This window comes from Magallana gigas, chromosome 4, assembly GCF_963853765.1.
Source record: "Magallana gigas chromosome 4, xbMagGiga1.1, whole genome shotgun sequence".
Taxonomy (NCBI): Eukaryota; Metazoa; Mollusca; class Bivalvia; order Ostreida; family Ostreidae; genus Magallana; species Magallana gigas.
This window is the reverse complement of record NC_088856.1, coordinates 33,300,564-33,326,145: the sequence shown is the minus strand read 5'-3', so window position 1 is coordinate 33,326,145 and position 25,582 is coordinate 33,300,564. Positions and strand designations below refer to the sequence as shown.

The window sequence follows — 25,582 nt, the reverse complement described above, 5'->3', positions numbered from 1 at the left end:
CGCTAAACGGTTTACACGAAACGCTTCACAATCACACGAAACGTTAAACGGTTTACACGAAACGTTTCTCGCACGTAAGTCGCACATTTTTTGGTGTAGTAGTACGTTTCAGGGTCTGTAAATTTTGTCATCACGCAACAATTCTAAACTTGCACATAGTTTTCAAAAATTTAGAAATATTTTTAAATAAAGAAGTTATCTTAGAGAAAAGGTTACGTGTTTTGTAGGCGGGTTCGGTTTTTAAATCAAAGTACTGATGTACTGATGGGAGTTGTTTTTATCGATTTTAAAATCAACGATATGCTAGTTTGCTTAGCAAGTAGTTTATAATCTGCATTTGAATTATGCACATTTTTATAATATGAATTCTCTGACTTTTCCGACAAGAATTTCGAGAAAACCTCAAATGAATCATGTTGTGTAATATTTTAAAATAGAATTGATTTCATCAAACTATGTTTTGGTATTCCAAATATTTCAAAAATTGTATGGATCCAACAACTAATGAACTCTAGTCTCGTTCAACCAGATGCTCGGCTGTCTCCGTTAATCTCCGACAAGTAAGAGATACCAGGTCACGTGAAAGCTTGATGATGTGACCTCTAAATATAGACTGACTCTTTACTTGCCGGAGATGTAAGGAGACAGCCGATGGTTAAACGAGACTATATATTGAACTCTGGCGTAGGAATACACACGACTACAAAAAACTTCTAATTGTTCGTACCATTTAAAATCTGACTATATCCAAGGTTTTTATAAATAAGTTTCCTTTAAAAAAATGCTTCAGCGTACATAACATCGAATTTATCGATTATTTTCAAGAACTAAGTCTTGTCAGCGGCGATGATTTGTGCTTAGGTGCAAACACAGTTTCAGTTTCGGTTTGCTAGAGTAACTGCATAGGAGAGTTGATTAAAACCAAATCCCAAAAAAACACAATTCCTGACATGAATCATAAGTACATGTAACAATGCTTGCTACCCTCTGAAAATTTAACTCGCCATTAAACATCTCATTTTTTAAAGAATATTTGAAACGATTACATAAACTGTGTTAGACAGATAGTTTTCCTTAAACATTTTCTTTCTTTTTCAAAACACGTTTTATATACAGGCTTTCAATCACAACACATTTTTATAACAAAAGCAGAACTGAAAGTTTAGTAATTATAATTTATTGACACCATATCACATACATTTTCAACTCGCAGCAACAACGGAAGACCTACTCGTGGCTTTGCCACGAGCTCTGCTCTAGTTATTATACTTTTTCTTTTTTTTCTGACTCCTTTTTTGCCTCATAACTCAAAAAGTTTTAAACTGATTTCAATGAAACTTTCAGAGATATTAGCACGTTGGCGTCCCTCAAAGATGTTAAAGTTTTAAAGACAACGTCACTTCCATTTTGACGTTACGTCATTTATAAAATTTTAAAAAAGTCATTTTGTCCGGGACTTTTCTCAAAAATGCTTGAAGATACGGGCTTGAAATTTTTAACGATTTTACATTTGTCATTTTACTTATGTAATAGGGCCGAGAAATGAAAATCTGTCACTTCCGGTGGAAACCGGAAGTGATTCAAATTTTTCGAAAAATTAAATTTTTTGATCAAATGAAAAAAATGTATGTATTTTGTAGAGCTTAATAATCTGAATCTAACACTGAAATCTGTTTGAAAATCGGACGATGCATTACAGAGTTATTGGGGTTAAAAAATTGATTTTTCCGGAAATTTTGATTCCGCGTCTTTGGTTTAAAAAATAGCGTAATGTTTAAAGTAAAATTAACTCCTACCAAAAATAATTGCTAAGTCGTACTTGAACAGATTCGGATTTTTTTTGTTAAGTCGTTCTTGAAATCGGAAAGGTTTTTGTTAAGTCGCACTTAAAATCATTCGTATTTTGTTAAGTCGTACCAGGAATAATTCGATTTTTTCATCTTTTTATTTTAGTTACATTTGTTATTGGTTTAAGAGCTCTGCTTCTTACAGGAACTTCCAGCTTTACTTCCGACATTAACGGAAGACTCACTCGTTGCTTTGCAACGAGCTTTGCTCTAGTTCCCTATTATTATTCTTGGCTTTTTTTCCTTACGCATTTTTGTGCAGGCGATTTCTCGGAGATGGCTCAATCGATTTTCATGAAACTTTCAGATCCGATAGATATTAATTTGAACTCAACACATATTTTTTATTTTGATGACGTCACTTCCGTTCTTGAGATAATGACGTTTTAGCGCTTTTCAGAGGGTCGGCTTGTCCAGGGATCTCCTCCTAAACGGTAAAAGATATTGAGTTCAAACTTTCAGGGATTGTAGACAAGAGATTGTAAATGTGCTATTTGGCATTCATACTTGTTATGCTCAAACGGGGTTTAAGCTCGCCTGGTCCCGAAAATTGAGACTAAAAATCGTCGTAATTTTTCATGGTTTTCTTAGTTTATCTCTTTTCTGAAAAATATTTTGTTAACCCATGTAATACAAAAAAAGTTTATATTTACAAGACCTTTCCTTTGATATCAAGAAAAAGGGGCTGGTCCTTAAAATTAGGGGACCAAAGGGCTCTAAAGTCTTTCATCTGTAGATCTTTACTGAGGGATATTTTGTGAACAGTTATAGAAACAAATATGTTTATTTAACAGTTATGTATCCAAGCAATGTAATGATTTTATCATGTGTTACGTAATTAGGGGTTTTTAGAGGCCAAAAGTCCAGAATTTTGATCACATATATCTCAGAAAGGAAAAATATTTTGAAATGCAGTATAGAAGAAAAGATGCTCAGAATGATGTATTAAATCATATGCAATTTTCAAAATTTCGTTAAACGGCCCCTATAAGGAGTAAAGGGATCGGCCCCTAAAATGTTCTTTCCCATATATCTCAGGAACGGTAACGAATTTCTAAACAGTTGTTGAACAAAATGAGTTGGGAATTACATGACCTTTTATTTAATATCAAGAAAAAGGGGCTGGCCCCTATAATTAGGGGACCAAAGGGCCCTAAAAGTCTTTTATTTGTAGCCCTTAACTGAGGGATATTTTGTGAACGGTTATAGCAGCAAATATGTTTATCTTCCAGTTATGTATCCAAGCAATGTTATGATTTTATCATGTGTTACATAATAAGGGGTTTTTAGGGGCCAAAATTATAGAATTTTGATCACCAATATCTAAGAAAGGAAAAATATTTTGAAATGCAGTAAAGAAGAAAAGATACTCAGAATGATGTACTAAATAATATGCAATTTTCAAAATTTCGTTAAACGGCCCCTAAAAGGAGTTAAGGAATCAGCCCCTTAAACGTTCTTTCCCATACATCGCAAGAACGGTAACGAATTTCTAAACAGTTGTTGACCAAAATGTGTTGAGATTTAAATGACCTTTTATTTGATATCAAAAAGGGGGCTGGCCCCTAAAATTAGGGAACCAAAGGGCTCTAAAATGTTTCATCTGTAGCTCTTTACTGAGGGAAATTTAATGAAAGGCTATAGCAGCAAATATGTTTATCTGACAGTTCTGTATCCAAGTAATGTAATGATATATTCATGTGTTATGGAATAAGGATTTTTTAGGGGTCAAGAGTCCATAAACTATAACCACCTATATCTCAAAAAGGAAAATATTTTGAAATGCAGTTTAGAAGAAAAGATGCTCAAAATGATGTACTTTACAAAATGCAACCTTCAAAATTTGGTTCAGCGGCTCCAATAAGGAGGTAAGGGACTGGCCCCTAAAACTTTTTTTTCTCAGATATCTCAAGAACGGTGTCGAATTTCTAAACACTTGTTGAACAAAGCTCTTATCCCTGAAACAAAATAGTATCTGGCCCTTAGAATGTAGACCCCGTTTTTTTTTTTAATTCTAAATCATGTTTAGCTGTTAAATAGCAAAATCAAGATCGAACATATATCTCAAATTCTAAAATCAGACGGAAGACCTCCTCGTTGCTCGCAACGAGATCGTGTCTAGTTCTTATTTTTCTTTTTTGTTTTTTTGTTTCCTAGACGCGAACTTTGAGGCTTCATATCTTGCTCATTTCTGAACGGTTTTTGCTCAAATTTTCAGGGCTAATGTACTTTACAAAACACTATCTTAAGCAATTCATAAAATGTAGAATTCTCTTTCCGTTAAAGAGTTATTCCCCTTTTAAATTTTTTAAGGGCCTTTTGTTTCCAGACAAAGGCTCCGAGAATATGATAGCAGGGAATGGGAATCCAACGAATTTGAATAACAGAGACATTGTAGTTGTGCACATCGGTTTTTGTTTTTAGATTACGTTTTTAATTTAGGAAAAGGTAGGGGGTCAAAAAACAGGATTCAAAAAAGTGCAAAAATTTAGACATGTTTTCCTTTATATCTTTTAACGAAAAACATTTTGTTAAGACATGTAGAATAAAAGTTGTGCAAAATATCAAGGGCTTTCATTTGACACCAATAAAAAAGGGCTGGCCACTTAAATTAAGGGCCAATGGCCCCTAAAAAAAATTTGCTTAATAACTCAAAAACGGTTAGGATTTTGATATGGCTGTCGCTGGAAAAGTTGTTTGTTGGGATCTTATAAAGGTCGTTACAATGTTATTTTGTATGTGATTTGTGTAGTATGAGTGTAAAAAGCTTTACATGTTAACATGTACCTGTTTTCATTTGACAAGTTAACGAAAGTCTTTGCGCGTACAACTGGCATAAAGTTACCGCAGAAAGTATGCTGGTTTATACAAACGGCATTAATTCATAAGAATTTTTTTTTTTAGAATACGTGCTTTATTTTAGGAGTTTAAGTCATTGTTGTTAAGTTCTTATATTGCACAATCCTTAAAAACGAGATTTGGGAAACAAATCATTGTTTTTCTTTTATAGTAAACCACAAAATATGGAATGAAAAAAAATATCGATGCATTACATTTTAGTTATTAACTCCATGCATTTAAAATCTACCTTGAATCAGAGCTGTGTGTGTGTACCATTACGTAAGCTCTCCCTCGCCCGCGGCCGAGAAAATCGGTCACCATGGTCGCGGCTGGACTACCTAGCGGTCAGCGGTTATCTAATACACGAGAGTTGCGTCTCTCATATATGAGTTTATTTATCCGCAAACTCAAGAATTGTTTTCGTTTTGATTACACATATTTTTTTATGAATTAAACAATTGGGTGTCAATTAAGAAAGACGCACACTTCCATGCATATGAACGTGTTTGAGTTAATATAGCCGTAAATACAAGAACTGTTTTAATTTTATGTTATCAAAGTTTGTCCATTTTGTATTTATTTAATTAAATTTGAGTGTAAATGAATATTAATGAACGATATTACTCCAAATCGGAAACACCGTCAGATGTAAAATATTTTATAAACTGTACAAATAATGCTTTAAATCAACAACAACAACCCCTAAATATTAAACATTTAAATGATGATCATCCATCGCACATGGCTGAGGAGATCCGGCGCGAGTAGACAAGTGATCCGCGGTCGGTTCGTGATCTTCTACATGTACCTTATCACGCGTTCATGTTTCATATTTTGCACGGACACAACTATATTTTATTATGTTTTCAACTATTATATTGGTTTAAGGTGAAAAGATAAATTTATTTTACTTGTACAGTTGATTTAGCATTGATGTATACGATAGCGTACAAGGTAGTTTAAAAATCAAATCAAATTATAATCAAAGTTCCATGTTACATGTTTGCGGTAGGTGCTAGCACGATAAAAGAATGTCCTGATTTGAGGCATCCGATGATTATTTAAAAGAATATTCACATGAGTTTTAAACACTTTAGATTAGATTCTATCGGTCACATATTAATCACTTCTGTAGTTTTTCTACATGTTCGTTTCATTGTGGAAGCGAACTCATTGCTGCCCCCCCCCCTCCTCCCGCCCCGCTGACAGGAGCTCGCGTTGTATTTTTTTTTTTTTGATTGGCGAAACGATATCAAGATCTGTCGAAAATCATTTTTGGTGGCTTCTTCTTATGTGTAACATTTTGTTTCACTTTCCCACCCGTTTGTTTATTCGGTCAGTCTGTGTTAATTCAACCGCCACGTGCGACCGAGAATCTTGTGTCGCTTCAGCGCACACAGCTCAGAACATATATAGCCCCGGGTCATCAAGTGTTATGTTAATTGAGTAACAATTGGAATGGTGCTTTTACTACATAAAATAATAAATAAAAAAAATCATCCAGAAAAAATGTTACCGTAACTCAATAGTCAATACCAAATTTAAAATCCGCATGATTACAAACTGAAATCGGGTTTTCAGTATTGGGCGGGATTTGATTTTTTTTCTAACATTAGTATTTTTATTGGTTTCAGAGAATACGATGTAAAAATACAAACAGTAAATAAATCTGATATTATTTACATTGATAATGTTGAAAAATATTTAAAATTAAATTAGTCACATTTGTTAGAAAACAATGTTATACAAACATCCGTTAATTTTTTTCCTATGTCGTATCATTTGCGTAAATAAATATGTTCTGTACATATCCATGCAGCTCAGAAAAAATTCAAATGATTAAACAAAAAAGAAAGTTGTAATTACTATTTCGTTTTTTTTTTTCAGAGTAATTTAACATTGTATTGAAAAGAACAAGAAATAAAAATGATTTAATTTTTTGACTCAATCTTCGTTTATATTACCGGCGCTCCTTACATGTACATGTATAACGGCGTACAGTGTATAGATTATCATGATCTATTTGAATTAAGTACCATACGTAGAAGTTTCCCATAATAATTAATTGCATGACTGTGTACATTGTAGGCAAATCCCTGTGCGTTAATTACTTTTAAGACCTCTTGTTTTCCGTTAACAGTGGTTTAAATTATTAAAATAATTACTTGTAAAAATATCTATAATAGGGATTCCAAAGAACTTACTTCCTGCAATTCATAGAAATTATCAGTATGTTTTCTTTCTATGTTTACATTTAATTTTGTTCAAATAATTAATAAATTTTCTATCATTTAAATTGTGTGCTTCATCAAATACTGATTCCGATTACATTGAAGTCATTAATTTTTCCATTGGCTATTGACAAAAAAAGAGACGCTTGACCATCCAATGAAAAAAAATACACAGAGTTTGATTGACAGGTTCAGCCAGGTGCAGGTCTCACCAGATGTCCGAGGTTATGTGTGCCGCTTGTACAAAGCCGAATGGTCTTAGTAAGAGTTATCGATGTAAATAAATAATAAAAAAAATACATGCTTATCAAAACATGCTCGTGTAAGTTAAAGTTGATTAAGGCTTGTTCCAACAGAAATCATGTTTTTCTAATTGTATTTAATATTTTTTATGTATAGCGAATTTAAATATTGCACAGTCATTTTACCGGTAACGAATCAGTATGCGGTTTCGTCGTGCATGCAACTATTATTACCGGAATTCTAAATGTTTTTATTTTATGTTTAAACCGCGTTTCTTTGTCCTTCTAAACTGTAATATCAAACTTCCGAAAATATAAAGGAAGTAATTTCAACACCCCCTCCATTTTCCTAGTTTTGAGAATTCGTTTCCTAGTATCGAATTAAGCGCCCTTTATCACTTCTGACCGAAAATTTTGAGGCGAATTAATTTCAAAAATATACTAGAGGTACATGTTAATGAACTTATAAATGAAGAAGGAAAAACAATTTTGGGAATATGTCATTTAAACAAATAATATGATCGTTATTTTTATCATATATATACCGTTTTCCCGTCAAATTAAAACTCGACTTGAACAGTTTTCATTTGCGTTACTTTATAATATTGAATGTTCATAAAAACACTTTATAATAGTAATTGATGATAAGTAGTTGCCATTTTCCTTTGTTTTTCCCGTATATCTATCAATATATGCAGCCAAATAATACTTCTGTCGCAATGAACCGAAACTAGGAAAACTACACGTGGTTCTATTTGAAGTCGTAATTTCATTCAAAGCTCCATTATTATTTGATATGATGCATTATCTTTTAAAATGAATTATATTTACTAATTATCCACTAAATAGGGATCAATAACAAACTTATATTCATAGTTAGGCTTAATTGTTTTCACACTTTCGTTTTTTCTGCTATGAACTTCCGGCAGCTCATATCTGGGTCACATTTTTAATTTGTAAACTATTCGGTGAATAATCGTGCAAATTGCAAACAACTTCACGCACTGATAGAATATCTATTTCTGTTTTATAATTACCTAGCTAGGATTTTTTAAAACCTCAACTTCGTCTTCCACTAGTAATTTTTCTAAAAATTATTCGATACTGGCAAATATTCGTTACCGGTAAAACGACTGGACCAGTACTGAAACATCGTATAAACATAGGTAATCATAGATTACTAAGCTCACCGAGACGGAGCATCACCCTTATGAGACATCACCTTCATAAGACCACCTTTATCATTTTATATGAAAATCATACTTTATGATCTTGGATATTCATGGATTCTGTTTTGACAAAATATCGTATATCATCTGATAAATTTTTTATGATAAACATATGTTAATATGTTAAACAATACAATGATATAAAATTAAATATTGCATCATGTCATATTTTTAATATAATATATATCATATAATAAATAAAATACCGTAATAAACAATAATGAGATTTGATATTGTAACGTATGATATGACATTGTATTGTGTTATACCTTATTGTATTTGATCACATAATACAATATCATAAAATATAATACAATATAGTATCATATTACAATATCATATTACATAATACATCATAACACTGAAACATGATATTATATTGTATAATATAGAATGATATTGAATTCAATGACACTGAAACATATTTGATACATTATATGATATTATATCATATAATACAATATAATTTGATTCCAACATTGTATCTTATCAAATGATACAATATTATGTGATATGGTAAAATGTTATAAAATACATTATTATATTATACATATTGCATCATATGACACAATAAAATATATTACAATATCATATAATACAATTTCATGTGATATGATAATATATCATATAAACCAATATCACATCATACAATATCGTATGATACAATATTATATAATATTACAATATCATATAATACAATTTCATGTGATATAATTCTATATTACTGAAACCAATATCATATTATACAATATTGTATGATACCATATTATAGAATATACAATATTGTATCATAGGATACAATATAATATTTTGCAATATCTTATGTAATTGTATCATGTGATAAAATAATAAATTAAAAATACAATATAATATTATACAATATTGTATCATAATATACAATACTATACATAACAATATCATGATACATAATCATATCATAAAATATCAAAAAAATTGATACAATATCATATCGTATCGTATAACTTTTTATAATATAACATATGATATCATATTGTATCATATCAAACAATATTGTTTCATATCATACAATACTTTATCATAGGAATCATGTTATATCATTTATCAACAAACACATCTATCTATCGAGCTGGTTTGAGTGAGGTAGGAGATTTCTTTAGCATCCTTGATAATGGAGATCAGGCTCTGCTTCTGAAGCAACCTCTGCATTTAATTTATAATAAAGTTAAATCAACTATGCAAGCTATCATCTATAAAACATGTGACCTGTTCCAAAAAACTAAACCTCATCCAGCATCCAAAACCTATGGCTCAGATTCAGCATTCAAGCCCATCAGGTGCATTTGTATCATAAGACGCATCATCCATGCAATTTTGGTGAAGTTTGGACCAGTAATAACTAAGATATCATCATCAGAGGGCACTAGCAATTAAAACCTTAACTTCCTCCAGCATCCGCAACCTATGGCTCAGATTCAGCATCCATGCCTGTCAGGTGCATCTGTATCATAAGACACACCATCCATTCAAGTTTGGTGAAGTTAGGACCAGTAATAACTAAGATTTATTTTTTAGCATCCTTGATAATGGAGATCAAGCTCTGCATCTGAAGCTACCTCTGCGATTCATTCATATTACAGTTAAATCAACTATGCAAGTTTAAAATAGTACTATCATCTATTAAACATGTGACCTGTTCCTAAAAACTTAACTTTATCCAGCATCCGAAACCAGACTATGCATTCAAGCCTGTCAGGTGCATCAGAATCATAAGACACACCATCCATGGAAGTCTGGTGAAGTAAGGACAAGTAATAACTAAGATATCATCATCAGAGGGCACCTGTTTCAAAAACTTTATCTAACCAGCTCTTAAAACCTTAACCTCCTCCAGCATCCGAAACCTATTGCTCAGATTCAGCATTCAAGCTTGTCAGGTCCATCAGTATCATAAGACGCACCATCCATACAAGTTTGGTGAAGTTAGGACCAGTAGTAACTAAGATATAATCATCAGAGGGCACCTGCAACAAAAACTTAACCAGCTCTAAAAACCTTAACCTCTTCCAGCATCCGAAACTTATTGCTCAGATTCAGCATTCAAGCTTGTCAGGTGCATCAGTATCATAAGACGCACCATCCATACAAGTTTGGTGAAGTTAGGACCAGTAGTAACTAAGATTAATCATCAGAGGGCACCTGCAACAAAAACTTTAACCAGCTCTAAAAACCTTAACCTCTTCCAGCATCCGAAACCTATTGCTCAGATTCAGCATTCAAGCTTGTCAGGTGCATCAGTATCATAAGACGCATCATCCATACAAGTTTGGTGAAGTTAAGACCAGTAGTAACTTAGATATTGCTATCAATGGGCACCCGCAACAAAAACTTTAACCTGCTCCAAAAACCTTAACCTCCTCCAGCATCCGAAACCTATAGCTCAGATTCAGCACTCAAGCCTGTCTGGTGCATCAGTATCATAAAGCACACCATCCATGCAAGTTTGGTGAAGTACAGACCAGCAGTAACTAAGATACTGCTATCAAAGGGCACCTGCAACAAAAACTTTAACCTGGTCCAACAACCTTAACCTCCTCCAGCATCTGAAATTTAGGACCCAGATTCAGCATCCAAGTCTTTCAAGTCCATAAGTAGGTCCAGATGCATCATCCATGCAAGTTTGGTGAAGATAGGACAAGTAATAGCTTAGATACAGGACCTGCAACAAAAACTTTAACCAGGTCCGGACGCCGACGCCGACGCCACCGCCGACGCCGAGGGTATAGCATAAGCTCTCCTTGACTTCGTGTCGGTGAGCTAAAAACGTTATATATACATGTACGCTGTAACTAGTCGTTTTTTAATACATATACTTTTCTTTTGTTTGTTAAATATAAATTCAATTTCGTAAAAAGATAAGTATATCATTTCCTCTAGATTTTTTTCCCATGAAAATACCTACAAAAGAGTTATGCCAATTACAAACAGTTTAAAGTACATGCAATGTAAAACACGGGCGCAATTTTGAAACAAATTGTCAGAGAGTTCCGAATGAAATCTGATGAACGTTTCACATGGCTCTCGCACGCTTTGCTCGAAACGATTTACACGCTTTGTCCGAAACTCTGCACGCTTTGTCCGAAACGCTAAACGGTTTACACGAAACGCTTCACGATTCACACGAAACGGTTAACACGAAACGTTTCTTGCACGTAAGTCACACGCTTTTTTGGTGTAGTAGTACGTTTCAGGGTCTGTAAATTTTGTCAGCACGCAACAATTCTAAATTGTACATTGTTTTAAAAAATTTAGAAATATTTAAATAAAAAAGTTATCTTAGAGAAAAGGTTACGTGTTTTGTAAACGGGTTCGGTTTAAAAAAAAATCCACAATTCCTGACATGACCCATGAGTACATACTATTAACAACAATGCTTACTACCCTTTGAAAATTTAACTCGCCATTTAATATTTCATTTTTTAAATAATGTTTGTTACGATTACATAAACTAAAACATTTTCTTATTTTCTTTTTCAATACACGTTTTATATGCAGGCTTTCAATCACAACACGTTTTTATAACAAAAACAGAACTGAAAGTTTAGTAATTATAATCGTTTGACACCACATTACATATATTTTCAACTCGCAGCAACAACGGAAGATCTACTCGTGGCTTTGCCACGAGCTCTGCTCTAGTTTTATGACCTATTCTTCAAATCCACTTGCACTTTTTTATTAGGTAGTTAACAGCTTTAAGGTGGTGCAGGACACCTGCATATTGTGATGTATACTTCCTATTGAGATAAACAATAAAGTATATTAAATATTAATTAAATATCTACCCCCCAAATAATGTTACCTAACATTGAACTGCAATGGGTTAGAGCGTTTACATGTCTGCAAGAGCATTGGGGTTGAAGGTGTATTTTTGGTAATTTTACTATTGATATAAATGAATTTTCATGGGGGGGGGGGGGGGTCTGGACCCATCACTCCCACCCCTTCTCTAAATCTGTGCACATGATGATGTACATGTAGGCACACAGAAGTAAATCTAACAGGGAGGGGGCATAATTTAATTTTTAATTTTGTTTGTAATAATTATATAGACCACTATACTTTCTATGACATGAAATGTTAAGATTATTGATTAACTGAAAATTCACAGCAAACAGTTCAACCCCAAATTGCACATAAAGTGCTGCTCGTGTGTATTATCATATGGGAAGGGATCTCATCCTTCAGTTATGAAAATTATAATTTTTAAATGTATTACCGGAGCTTGCATGTGGCCTTCATTTTTAATTAAACTGGTACAAAACAGTGTTATTTATGGGCAAACACTTGGTGCGGGTATTACTGTCTAATGACAGCATCTAGTTTTAATTACTGTTATTATTATGTATACAGTATTAACAAATGAGTAAAAACGATAATTATTAAAGATGAACATTGAATTCAATAAGGTAATTTCCAATCACACAGCCAACTCAAGATGCTTTTAACCAAGATTTTCAATGCTATTTTTAACAATTTTCTGACCTCAAGCCTTACACAAGTCGAATTAGACGATAAGTTGGGTGCTCTGATTCAGAGAAAAAAAAATACCGACTAATCGTCGGAAAAAATACAGTATATTACATTCTGTTCTCTGTAGAGAACAGATTCAATTGTTTAGGAATAATTCAATATATTGTGAAATAATAAACACATTCTCTATTTGCATTGTATGATATTTCTCTATCGACCCTGAAAACCTTAATAAAATTTATTCTCTATATAGCTGGTTTTCATCTTAAGTTGCTGTTGGTCTAAATAAACATTGAAATACATTGATTCCATGTTTGTATGTTATTACATTTTACATTATTAAATTTCACAGCACAAAATATAATAATGTAAAATGTAATGCATGTATTGGGGGTTTGATACATCTTGCAGTCTTAATTATTACAATTTACATTGTTACAAACATTACATATTTATTTAATGTTTTTTTGCCCATTTCCATAACCTTGAGACTGATTTGTCTAGATTCTAGACACCTAGACACATGTAACTTACGATCATTGACAGTGACCTTTTTTTAAATCAAAATTTTCAAAACTTTTTAATATTGATGCTCACATATGTCATTAAAATCCTGGAAATGAATAATTTTCTAAAAAGTATGTTGCAATTGAAAATTAAATTATTATTCCAATTTCAAAAGCCTATGTTTAATGATGTGTTTTCTATCAATTTTTCTTAAAATGAATTACCGGACATTATTGTTCTAATTTTGAAATGAATTCCTGGTGGGGATGCTTATATAAAATTCTGTTACTGTAATATGCTAATATACTTTAGATATTTTTTCTTAAATGACAAGATTCATATTCACAAACCTACATTTTGTAAGCCACAAGGCACAAAGCTGAGATAAATATTGAAAATATTGAAATTTCTTTATGCATTGTATTGGGAAACCAGGTAGTTTTAATTTCCAGCATTAAAATGTGAAGGTTTTTTTTTTTTACATAAGCATGCAGTTCATTAAATTTCTAATTTCTATTTTTTTTATTCTTACCTCATTATATGAGTAGGACCCATCATTGAAGATAACAAATAAATAAATATTATCAACAGCATTAAAACCAGTTCCAGAAATAGTCAATTTCCTTCCACCACTGAAAATAGAATAAATACAAGTAATAGCTTTCCAAAAAGCTTGCCTGACTAAACAATATTATTCAATGGAAGCATTCATGTATAAATTAGGCTATCTTATCAGAAATTAATTTTAATTTTCGCTGCTGATCATAAATTTATAAACGGAACGTGAAATTTAAGATGAAATGTCAGTCCTTTCTTCGATCTAGAACATGTACCTGCACACTTGAAATTCATTTATTTTATTAATTCAATTTTTTAGGAAAGTACACATAATTATAATATAAGTGCATGTAAGCTTGAAAGCTGGAAGGTAGATAGTCATTTTTTAAAATTGTGTTTGTTATATTAAGAAGCAAATTCAACTGAAAGGCATTTTTATTTAAAAATTTAAAAAGGTATACAAACACGTATTGTTTTTGAATGTGTGTGGGCATCTTCATCAAAATCATCTTGACAAGCAATTGAAAAAAGATGAATTCTAAAATTCATGAAAAATAACTATAACTGTAACTTCAATCCAATTAGAATTCCTTATTTGCAGTTTCATTTTTTGCATGCTCCTACAAAAGTGGAGGGGGCAAATCCATGATATTTCCATTCATTCTAAAAAGTTAAGAAAAGAGCCAGCTGCAAAAAAAGTGGGGAGGGGGAAGCAGCCTCCCTCATCACAACCCCTGATGCTACATTCCTGTGATGTAAACACATGGTGTGCTCTGGGGTATTTGCATGATCCCAATGGACTCATCAACTAATCGGCCACAAAAACTATGAATGAGACATTATGGCGCGAAGTCCTGCCATTAGCGTTCACGCAACGAATGAACTCATCCATTGGCAGAGATTCATGGGGAGGGGGTCAGATGAATTTAGATACATGTATATTATACTTTGGATCAGATGTTTTGGAAGAAATCTATCGAATTAAGAAACACACTTGATTAGAAATTGTTAAATGTAGTAATGTACATTTAGTAAGACACGCGAGTTATGATCCCTTTTCAAGATTGATGAAATCGCCCAACTGAACAAAAATCTGGTCACATCCCGCTTTGGCGATACATTCCTCCAGTAAACATTCCAGCTGTTTAAATATATATTTGTTTTAATCCAGACTGAAAACTCTCTTGTAATAATGATAATTCAACACCAATTATTACTTACATTGTACCGTAATAGACAATATGTTCCAACTTGTTGCGATGACCCCCCCCCCCCTTTTCACTGTTCAAAGATATGGTACGTGGAATGCTGATCTATTTTTAAATCAGGATTACACACGTGCACTGCATGGTTAACGGCCCTTTTACTTGAAAACTCTTGCTCACTGTTGTTATTACATCCATATAACATTTTCATCAATTGTGAATGTAAATGCTTACATCTTAAACATGCATCGGTTAATCTTTTTTGTGAAATATCATGATATTGCGTGTCCCATTGTCTGCACTGTTTCGGAGATTGCAACTTTTAAACCTTAGATATGCCTGACGTCATGACGTCAGGCAATTAAGATTTAAACAAAAACATATTAATTAGCTAATCAAAGATTACAGAACTCAGTGAGATAAGGCAATACCACCATTATAATACTATTAATACAATAACATCTTCCAGTGTCTTCTTCTGTGATAACACTGCAAATCAATTTTGTAACCTATGGTCTTATGGGTAGGGGAAAGAGCAAAAAATACAATTTTACAAAATCAACGATAAACTAAATTCAGCAATCTGAAATAATATTATCAATGACCATAAGTGCAAAACCAACAGTCTTCTGTACATAAAATCAACCAAAGATATCTAAATACAAATCGAACACAAAAAGTAAAACCAACGGACATAAATGTAAAACGAACATACATCAACATGAAACAAGCGGACGCACAAATAAATGCCTGGTGGCATATTTTGGGAAGCAATATGCGTCATCGATTATTGGAATCCGGGATGGTTCGCGCCTATTCTGTTTCGCCCTGAGATGTTGATATATTTATCATGATTTATTGAAAATTATTACCGGTAATAATATTTTAATGACCTGTTTATACTCGTACATTTGTTCAAAATATTCATATTCAGATAAAAACATATGCATAATCAACTATCGTACAGTCTTCTATAAAAAAAAACAAGAGGCCCATGGGCCACATCGCTCACCTGAGGAACAATAGGTATAATAAAATCAGCTTAATGGAGTCATAATTAATACAAACTATCTGGACAATGTACAATAATACATGTAGATCCTGTATAAATAAAATCCATTTTTCCCCTGGATATTCTTATGTTTATAATCATCAGTCCCTTTTCTAACAGGATGATTTTATAGTCATATCATATGTTGAGTATTGCAGTTCTCAAAAGATCCTTAACAATAGTTTATATATGGGATATAAACCTACATCAAACTCTGAACCTTCTTGTAAAGCCAAAGAATTGTCCTGGGGCCAAAGTCTTAACAATTGTAAAGATCGAATCATCTGGCTGATTAGTTTCTGAGAAGAAGATTTTTAAAGATTTACTCTATATATTCCTATGTTTAATTTCAACCCCCCATTGTGGCCCCACCCTACTCCTGGGGGTCATGATTTTCACAACTTTGAATCTACACTACCTGAGGATGCTTCCACACAAGTTTCAGCTTTCCTGGCTGATTAGTTTCTGAGAAGAAGATTTTTAAAAATTTACTCTATATACATGTCTTCATGTGTTAAACTTCGACCCCCCATTGTGGCCCCACCCTACCCCCAGGGGTCATGATTTTCACAACTTTGTATCTACACTACCTTCCACACAAGTTTCAGCTTTCCTGGCTGATTAGTGTCTGAGAAGAAGATTTTTAAAGATTAAAGTAGTCCGAGTATCGCATTACGTCATAATACGGATTTTACAATATTGGTTCAACTTTTACAAAGCCTTTTTGAAACCCGGTATTGATTTTGATCTACATCACTGTTGTAAACAATGGCAATAATAAGCAATAAGAAAGGTAATATATGTGTTTTATGAGAGATAGAAATGATTAATGTTGAGAAACTCGATTCTGTTAAGTAAAATGAAAAACAAAGTTTCTGATTAACCAGGATATCAGGTATGCTTATATCTTCTTTGTTTTGACCCCCCCCCCCCTAATTTTTCTTTTTCTTTTACTAAAACCGGTTTAAATTTAGAGACAGAAGCTATTTCGAATTTAAACAATCGTCAATTAACTAATGATATCTAACATTGTTGACAGATCTACTAGGCAGAAAACTGTAGCAAAATGTGATTTTTACGGATTTTTTCGTCAGGGTCTACTTGGTTTAGAGCTTATAGCGTGAAAAGTAATCCGTCAACGTATAATTTATTTTACCAAATCTTTTTTCTAAGATGTCAATCTATGGAATAAACACCATGAATTTAAGTTTGAGTCCATAAAATAGTAAAAAAAATTACCAAACGCGATGCTAGCATTGCATTTTTTGTATTCTATTTTGATACATCGGGTCCATAAAGCGTACTTACTTACAAAAATTTGCGCAAAATTATTGATGAGATATGGCTTAAATGAATATTTATACTCTCTTTTGTATGTTCAGTTCTAATTTTCCCAAAATTGGTAATTATTTGTAGGAAAAACAGACGTCTGGCAAATTTCATAATTGTCAATAATTTTCGCAAGGGGGTACACCCGTCTGAGAGGTGATAAGAAACAAACTAGCATGTAAACATACATATTTTCTTTTGTTTATGTATTGCTAGAATGTATATTTATCATTTAAAGCTAAGCTTTTAATGATTGAGCCCATTTAGTGCCGAGTATAGGACTACCTTAACTCTATATACATGTATTCCAATGTTAACCTTCAACCCCCCATTGTGGCCCCATCCTATCCCCGGGGGACATAATTTTCACAACTTTGTATCTACACTACCTGAAGATGCCACACAAGTTTCAGCTTTCCTGGCTGATTAGTTTCTGAGAAGAAGATTTTTAAAGATTAACTCTACATATTCCTATGTAAAAGTTTAACCCCCCCCCCCATTGTGGCCCCATCCTACACCCAGAGGTCATGATTTTCACAACTTTGAATCTACACTACCTGAGAATGCTTCCACACAAGTTTCAGCTTTCCTGGCTGATTAGTTTCTGAGAAGAAGATTTTTAAAGATTTACTCTATATATTCCTATGTTAAACTTCAACCCCCCATTGTGGCCCCACCCTACCCCCGGGGGTCATGATTTTCACAACTTTGAATCTACACTACCTGAGGATGCTTCCACACAAGTTTCAGCTTTCCTGGCTGATTAGTTTCTGAGAAGAAGATTTTTAAAAATTTACTCTATACACATGTCTTCATGTGTTAAACTTCGACCCCCCATTGTGGCCCCACCCTACACCCAGGGGTCATGATTTTCACAACTCTGTATCTACACTACCTTCCACACAAGTTTCAGCTTTCCTGGCTGATTAGTGTCTGAGAGGATTTTTAAAGATTAACTCTATATATTCCTATGTTAAACTTCAACCCACCATTGTGGCCCCATCCTATCCCCGGGGGACATAATTTTCACAACTTTGTATCTACACTACCTGAAGATGCTTCCACACAAGTTTCAGCTTTCCTGGCTGATTAGTTTCTGAGAAGAAGATTTTTAAAGATTTACTCTACATATTCCTATGTAAAAGTTTGACCCCCCCCCCATTGTGGCCCCATCCTACACCCGGGGGTCATGAGTTTCACAACATTGTATCTAACACTACCTGAGGATGCTTCCACACAAGTTTCAGCTTTCCTGATCTTATGGTTCATGAGAAGAAGATTTTTAAAGATTTACTCTGTATATTCCTATGTAAAAGTTCGACCCCCCATTGTGGCCCCACCCTATCCCCGGGAGTCATGATTTTCACAACTTTGAATCTAGCTACCAGAGGATGCTTTCACACAAGTGTCAGCTTTCCTGGCTGATTAGTTTCTGAGAAGATTTTTAAAGATTAACTCTATATATTCCTATGTTAAACTTTGACCCCCCATTGTGGCCCCATCCTACCCCCGGGGGTCATGATTTTCACAACTTTGTATCTACATTACCTGAGGATGCTTCCACACAAGTTTCAGTTTTCCTGGGTGATTAGTTTCTGAGAAGAAGATTTTGAAAGATTTACTCTATATATTCCTATGTTAAACTTTGACCCCCTATTGTGGCCCCACCTTACCCCCGGGGTCATGATTTTCACAAATTTGAATCTACATTACCTGAGGATGCTTCCACACAAGTTTCAGTTTTCCTGGGTGATTAGTTTCTGAGAAGAAGATTTTGAAAGATTTACTCTATATATTCCTATGTGAAACTTTGACCCCCCATTGTGGCCCCACCTTACCCCCGGGGGTCATGATTTTCACAAATTTGAATCTACATTACCTGAGGATGCTTCTACACAAGTTTCAGTTTTCCTGGGTGATTAGTTTCTGAGAAGAAGATTTTGAAAGATTTACTCTATATATTCCTATGTTAAACTTTGACCCCCCATTGTGGCCCCACCCTACCCCCGGGGGTCATGATTTTCACAAATTTTAATCTACACTACCTGTGGATGCTTTCACATCAGTTTCAGCTTTCCTGGTCTTATGGTTCATGAGAAGAAGATTTTTGAAAATTTCTCGAAAATTTTCAGAAATTCCTAATTATCTCCCTTTGCAAAAGGGCGTGGTCCTTAATTTTCACAACTTTGAATCCCCTGAGGCTAAGGATGCTATGTGCCAAGTTTGGTTAAAATTGGCCCAGTGATTCTTGAGAAGATGTTGAAAATGTGAAAAGTTTACAGACAGACGGACGGACGGACAGACGGACAGACAGACACACGGGCGACAGACAAAATATGATCAGAATAGCTCACTTGAGCTTTCAGCTCGGTGAGCTAAAAACCCCCCAAAAAATGTCATTTCATTGTTATCCATCAGGCACGTAGCATCGTTTTTGAAAGTGGAGGGGGGGGGGGCAGGCTCATCCAAAATATCTTGACAAGCAAAAAAAAAGGGGGGGGGGGGGAGGGCAGCAGTTGACCTCAACTTCAAAACAAACATCAGTTGCAGACAAAGGTCTTCATTAATCTTCATATGGCAGATAGAGATAAGCCTCTAAATTTTCTGCAGCAGGCAAGATACATTGTAATTCATCCCAGGGGATTAATTGTTCTGCTCTCTCATCCTTTTCTTCTAAATTTACAATAAGATTTTTTGTTTCAGAAATGGCTGAATGGGGTTATTATCTGATTACCTGTTAAAATCAACAGCATTAAGGCAGAAAAAAATAAAATAATTAAAAAATAAAACAGTGAAAAAGGATATCTTAATATATATCTTGATTTTAGAATTCAATAAAATTATCATAAATCATTGTGTACAGTATTTTTACCAAAATAAAGTATGAATATTATATTTTAAATCCATATTTCAAAGAATGTACACAATACTACACATCATTCAAAATTGACCTTAACTTCAATGTGACAGATAAAGATAAAGCTTAGGATTTTCTTCCTGTGGAAGGTTAAATAATCCCAAAGGACAAATATTGCACAGCCTTCCAAGTATACAATGGTAACATTCTCAGCAGTTATCTCTCTTTGCCCATTCATTCTTATGCATAGTTAAGGAATCTACCCCACCACCCCAGCTCCAAACCAGAAGACATAGAGAACCAGAACTAAGCATCAAAATATGTATTTCTGCCTACTGAACTACCATACCAAATTTGAACTTGATTGGGCAACCATAAAAAAAGTTATTACCGGGGTAGTCAGAAAAAAACAGAAAATTATGGACGGAAGAGTGACAGACAGACAGACAGACAGACAGACGGACAGAGTGATTACTATAGGGCACCCGCAAATCCTTGCGGGGCCCAAACTATACAACTTGACATCTTTGTCAATTTTGTATTTACTGTCATCCGGTAAATTAAAAATTTACAAAAAAAAAAAAAAAATAAAAATGGAATAGAAATCAAATTGTTAACGATTAGGTTTGATTTAGTTTGACTTTTGCTATAAGAATTTTAATTTTTTGATTAAATTTATATTAATTTTATAAGACTGGTAAAAATCGTAGTTATAAAAAGTGGATGCAGGGGAGGGAGGGGGGGTGGGGGAGTAATGTAAAGTTCAAGCAGATAGTTTATGTAATTAAATAATGATCCCCAAAATAGAGCTATGCTAACTATATAATATTATACATTTGTAATTACAAGAACATTCCCGAATTGTTCATAATAAAATACAGGTAATTCTCAAGTAAATGACAGGCTATAATTGTTATCACAACACAATTCACACCTCTTGTTCTGAACGATATAAAACGACATGGCTTCATAAAATTAATAAACAAAAATCCTAATCAAGCAAGCACGCTGTCATAAATATAGCATGCATAAAAGCAAGCACCGTTTCAATGGGTTTTTTAAAAACATATTTCAATTCTTGTAGAGGTAATAATTAATTTTAGAGGAATTATAATATGAGAAAAGTATCTTAATACAGTAAGATGTTTCGCTCTGAAGCAGGTGCGAAACATCGAGGTGCGAAACATCTCAGGGCAAATCAGAATAGGTCTGAACCATCCCGGATTCCAATAATCGATGACGCATATTGTTTCCCAAAAAACGCCACCTGGCGTTTATTTGTGCGTCCACTTGTTTCATGTTGATGTATTTTTGTTTTACATCTATGTCTGTTGGTTTTACTTTTTGTGTTTGATTTGTATTTAGATTTCTTTGGTTGATTTTATGTACATTTATTTTGCAAAGAAGACTGTTGGTTTTGCACTTATGGTCATTAATAATATTATTTTGGATTGCTGAATTTAGTTTGTCATTGATTTTGTAAAATTGTAATTTTTGCCCTTTCCGCTGCCCATATGGTCTGATACACTTTCAACAAAATAGCACTTTTGGTGTGCAGGTGGGGTTGGCATATAGATTCTAAATGCAAATAATGTAAAAATGTCAATACTTTAATTTTAATATCTTATCATATGATTGTTGAAAATTATATAATAATTATATAAATAATCAAAGTACTGAAGTACTGACGGGAGTTGATTTTATCGATTATTATTAATTTTAAAATCAACGATATGTTATTTTGCATGGCAAGTATTTTCTAATCTGTATTTGAATTACGCACATTTTTAACATAGGAATTCTCAAACGTTTCAGACAAGAATTTCAAGAAAACCCCATATGAATCATGTATCGAAATATTTCTAAAAATTGTACACATGTCTTGATCCAATCAATATTGAATATTAGACAATATTATGAATACACATGTATTAGATATTGATAATTATATAATATAGTCTTGTTCAACCAGACGCTCTGCTGTCTCCGTTAATCTCCAACTACCAAGAGAGACCCTCTGTCGGAAATTTACGAATACAGCAGAGCGTCTGGTTGAACGAGACTAAATTGAACTATGGCGTAGGAATACATTCTACTACAAAAATATCTAAATTGTTTCTACTATTTAAAATCTGACTATTTTCAAGGTATTTATAAATACGTTTCCTTGAAAATTAATTGTTCAGCATAAAGTACACCGAATTTATCTGTTATTATCAAGATCTAAGTCTTGTCAGCGCTGATGATTGGTGCTTAGGTCCAAACACTGTTTCACTTTCGGTTTGTCAGAGTGACTGCATAGGAGAGTTGATTAAAATCAACTCCCAAAAATCACTCTATGAATATTTGGGGCATGATCAAATCTATCATAAAGACCTTTCGGCCTTTATTGGACTTGATCATGCCCTGACCAAATTATCACCTCATTATACTCACAGAATGATTTCTTATTCCTTAAATATAAAAATCAGCATATGATCTATATTACATTGCATTGTATGGTACGATACAAAAATATATATCATATCATATCATACAGTTTTATCTTATCATTTGTACAATATATGTGCTATTGTATCATATAATACAATAAATATCAAAATATATCATATGATACATTACAATATTGTATCAGATGATGCATGTACAATATTGTATCATATGATGCAATATGACATTATATCTAATAATATATCATGATACACTAAATATTGTTTAATATCTTATGGGTGGGTATATCCCTTTAACTATTTTTAGAATCAGTAGGACAACAAAGTAGTGCCTTTAAGCGAAATAGTTCCTATACTTGCAGAGTGTATATACATTTATTGGGACATTTCATAACATATCAGAATGCTTAAATTGACATATGTAAGCAAAGAGGGTTTGCAATTTTAAAAGCAAGTGTCAAATTTAAATTATCGTTTAAAGGAAGGAATTGAAATTGTGTGATGTTCACCCTTTCCAAAACTGAGAAATTCCCTTCTTTAAATTTACTTTTATTTTCAGAGTTTTTAAATACAGATGCATTCTGCCAGAAAACAAATCTCACATCACACCACAAAATATTAACATGAGAGACGATTTGATGAGCTTTTATTCAAAGGTTCCCTTCTTGCTGAATAAAAAAATTTGGGCTGGAGCTATGAACCCTATAATTTTACTTATTAGGTTTGTTACTGACTGTGTACAGAAATTTGTTACTGACTGTGTACACAAATTTCTGTACACAGTCAGTAACAAACCTAATAGGTAATATTATAGGGTTCATAGCTCCAGCCCAAATTTTTTATGGGCTTACAAACTGTTCATTACTGTATTCAACATTGGGTCAGAAATCTAAGTTCAAAAGGGCCAAAATTCCCAGAAAATAATAGTGTTGGAATTTTCTGGTAATATACAAATCTGTCATCCACACATTGTGTCTTAAATGCCTACAAAGTTTCGTTAAATTCCCTGCAATGGTTTAAGAGGAGTTGCTCTTACGAAAAACCATGACTGACAGATTGACTGACGGATTGGTCAAGAAACACCCCTCGAATCTTGATTGTGCAAGTTTGAGTGAGGTAGAAGCAGTAGTTATTTAACTTAAAAAATAGCATTAGGGAAAATCCGACAAAATTGGGGTTTGAATCCAAAACTAACTCTATGCTCATGTATTCTAGACAACTTGATCTGCATGAGGCTGTTGTCTTACCTTTGTATAGATTTAAGTGGGTCGATTTCTGAAATGGTAGGATCATCTACATATTTGAATGCATTGGGTGGTATCTTTTTTTCTACTGCATTTCCATCAATGTGCACTTGGACATCAGCACTTCCTGTGTTACCAGCTGGCACAGCACAATATAATGATTCGGAATTTTTGCTATAAAGATTAAATATATGCTCATATAAAGTTATCTTAGTTTTAAAAAAGTTAAAAGAGTATCAATATGTTATCACATAATTTATTTTGATTTAAAGCTCATGTGATCTAGCTATTAGGATTATAATTTAATTTTCTAACCTCATAATCATGCATGTTCCATTATTAATATAAACTGAAGGTCCATTCCCAATGTCAAGGTTTTCTCCTGTCAAGTTCATGACTCGACCTCCAGACTTAGCTGCATAACTTGGATTAATACTGCTGATTGAAGGAACCTATATGATACAATCATTTATCAAATTTCAACAACAATTGATGTCTGATCATGTAAGACTTGTAACTCCAAGAATAACTTTAAACTTATGATTAAATAATAAAGGTATTATAAAGTTAAAATAAAGTTGAAATCACACAATTACTGTATATCAGGTCATGATTTTCCGCGAATCAGAACCTAAAATGGTATATAAAATTAATGCAAATCAAATTTTCACTATTTCAAAGTCATAGTGAAAATATAATTCAAAACTGTTTAAACCTGTTAAGTAAGAGGGAAAAAAGTATCTAATTTGTCACTCTTAATAATGAAAAATTCGGACAATAAAACCATTTACACAATTTTCTTAATGTGAAATAATAACTGATAATTATTTTCAGAGATGCAGACAGTCATAGATCAATAGATCATGTACCGTTACATATACAATTAGCTCAGGTATAATTAGACTTTGGTTTACACAAGGAAAGTGACCATTTTAATTAGCTTGTCAATGGATTTATAGATAAACGTTTTATTCTGGAGCTTGTCCTCTGATCCTGCAATATATATCTCCAACTAAATTAACTGAACACCATAATGTAACTTACCTGTTTACTTTATAAGGAAAGAGAAAACCCTATTACAAGAACAAAACTTTGCATCAAACTTACGCTGATTTATTTTCCGCAATTCGGAAATCGTTGCAAAAAAGCGGATAATGGTTATACGCGGAAAAAACCTGATATAAGGTATGACAAAATGACAATATCTGATATAGACAACAAAACTTCTGCACAGTTCACAATCAGTCATCACAGTCTCTAGCGATTTGCCTCAGAACCATCCAAAACAATCACATGACCTTCAGTCACTCTAATTTACCAGAAGACTTAAAATATACGAAGGTTGTTAGAAAAGTTTGCCTACAAAGTGGTTTACAGCAAAATTACTGCATACTTTGTAGGATAATATGTTTTATTAAATGACTACCAATTGAAAATAAGTATGCAAATTATCATATGATTTTGAAATTTTTACTTTGC

The 25,582-nt window shown here is 33.1% G+C and overlaps 1 protein-coding gene across 7 annotated transcripts in view; it reads right to left on the bottom strand.

Moving 5' to 3' along the window:
• The window catches only part of LOC105342164 (plexin-B), a 288,820-nt gene that overhangs the window by 96,822 nt on the left and 166,416 nt on the right, over positions 1-25,582 (bottom strand). For all 7 annotated transcript variants that reach the window (XM_034449323.2, XM_066082177.1, XM_034449322.2 and 4 more), the window contains 3 exons: positions 24,419-24,555; positions 24,107-24,277; positions 13,942-14,041 (listed from right to left, as the gene is read on the bottom strand). In XM_034449323.2, the coding sequence (XP_034305214.2) occupies positions 13,942-14,041; positions 24,107-24,277; positions 24,419-24,555 (408 nt within the window). The remainder of the gene's footprint in view (positions 1-13,941; positions 14,042-24,106; positions 24,278-24,418; positions 24,556-25,582) is intronic.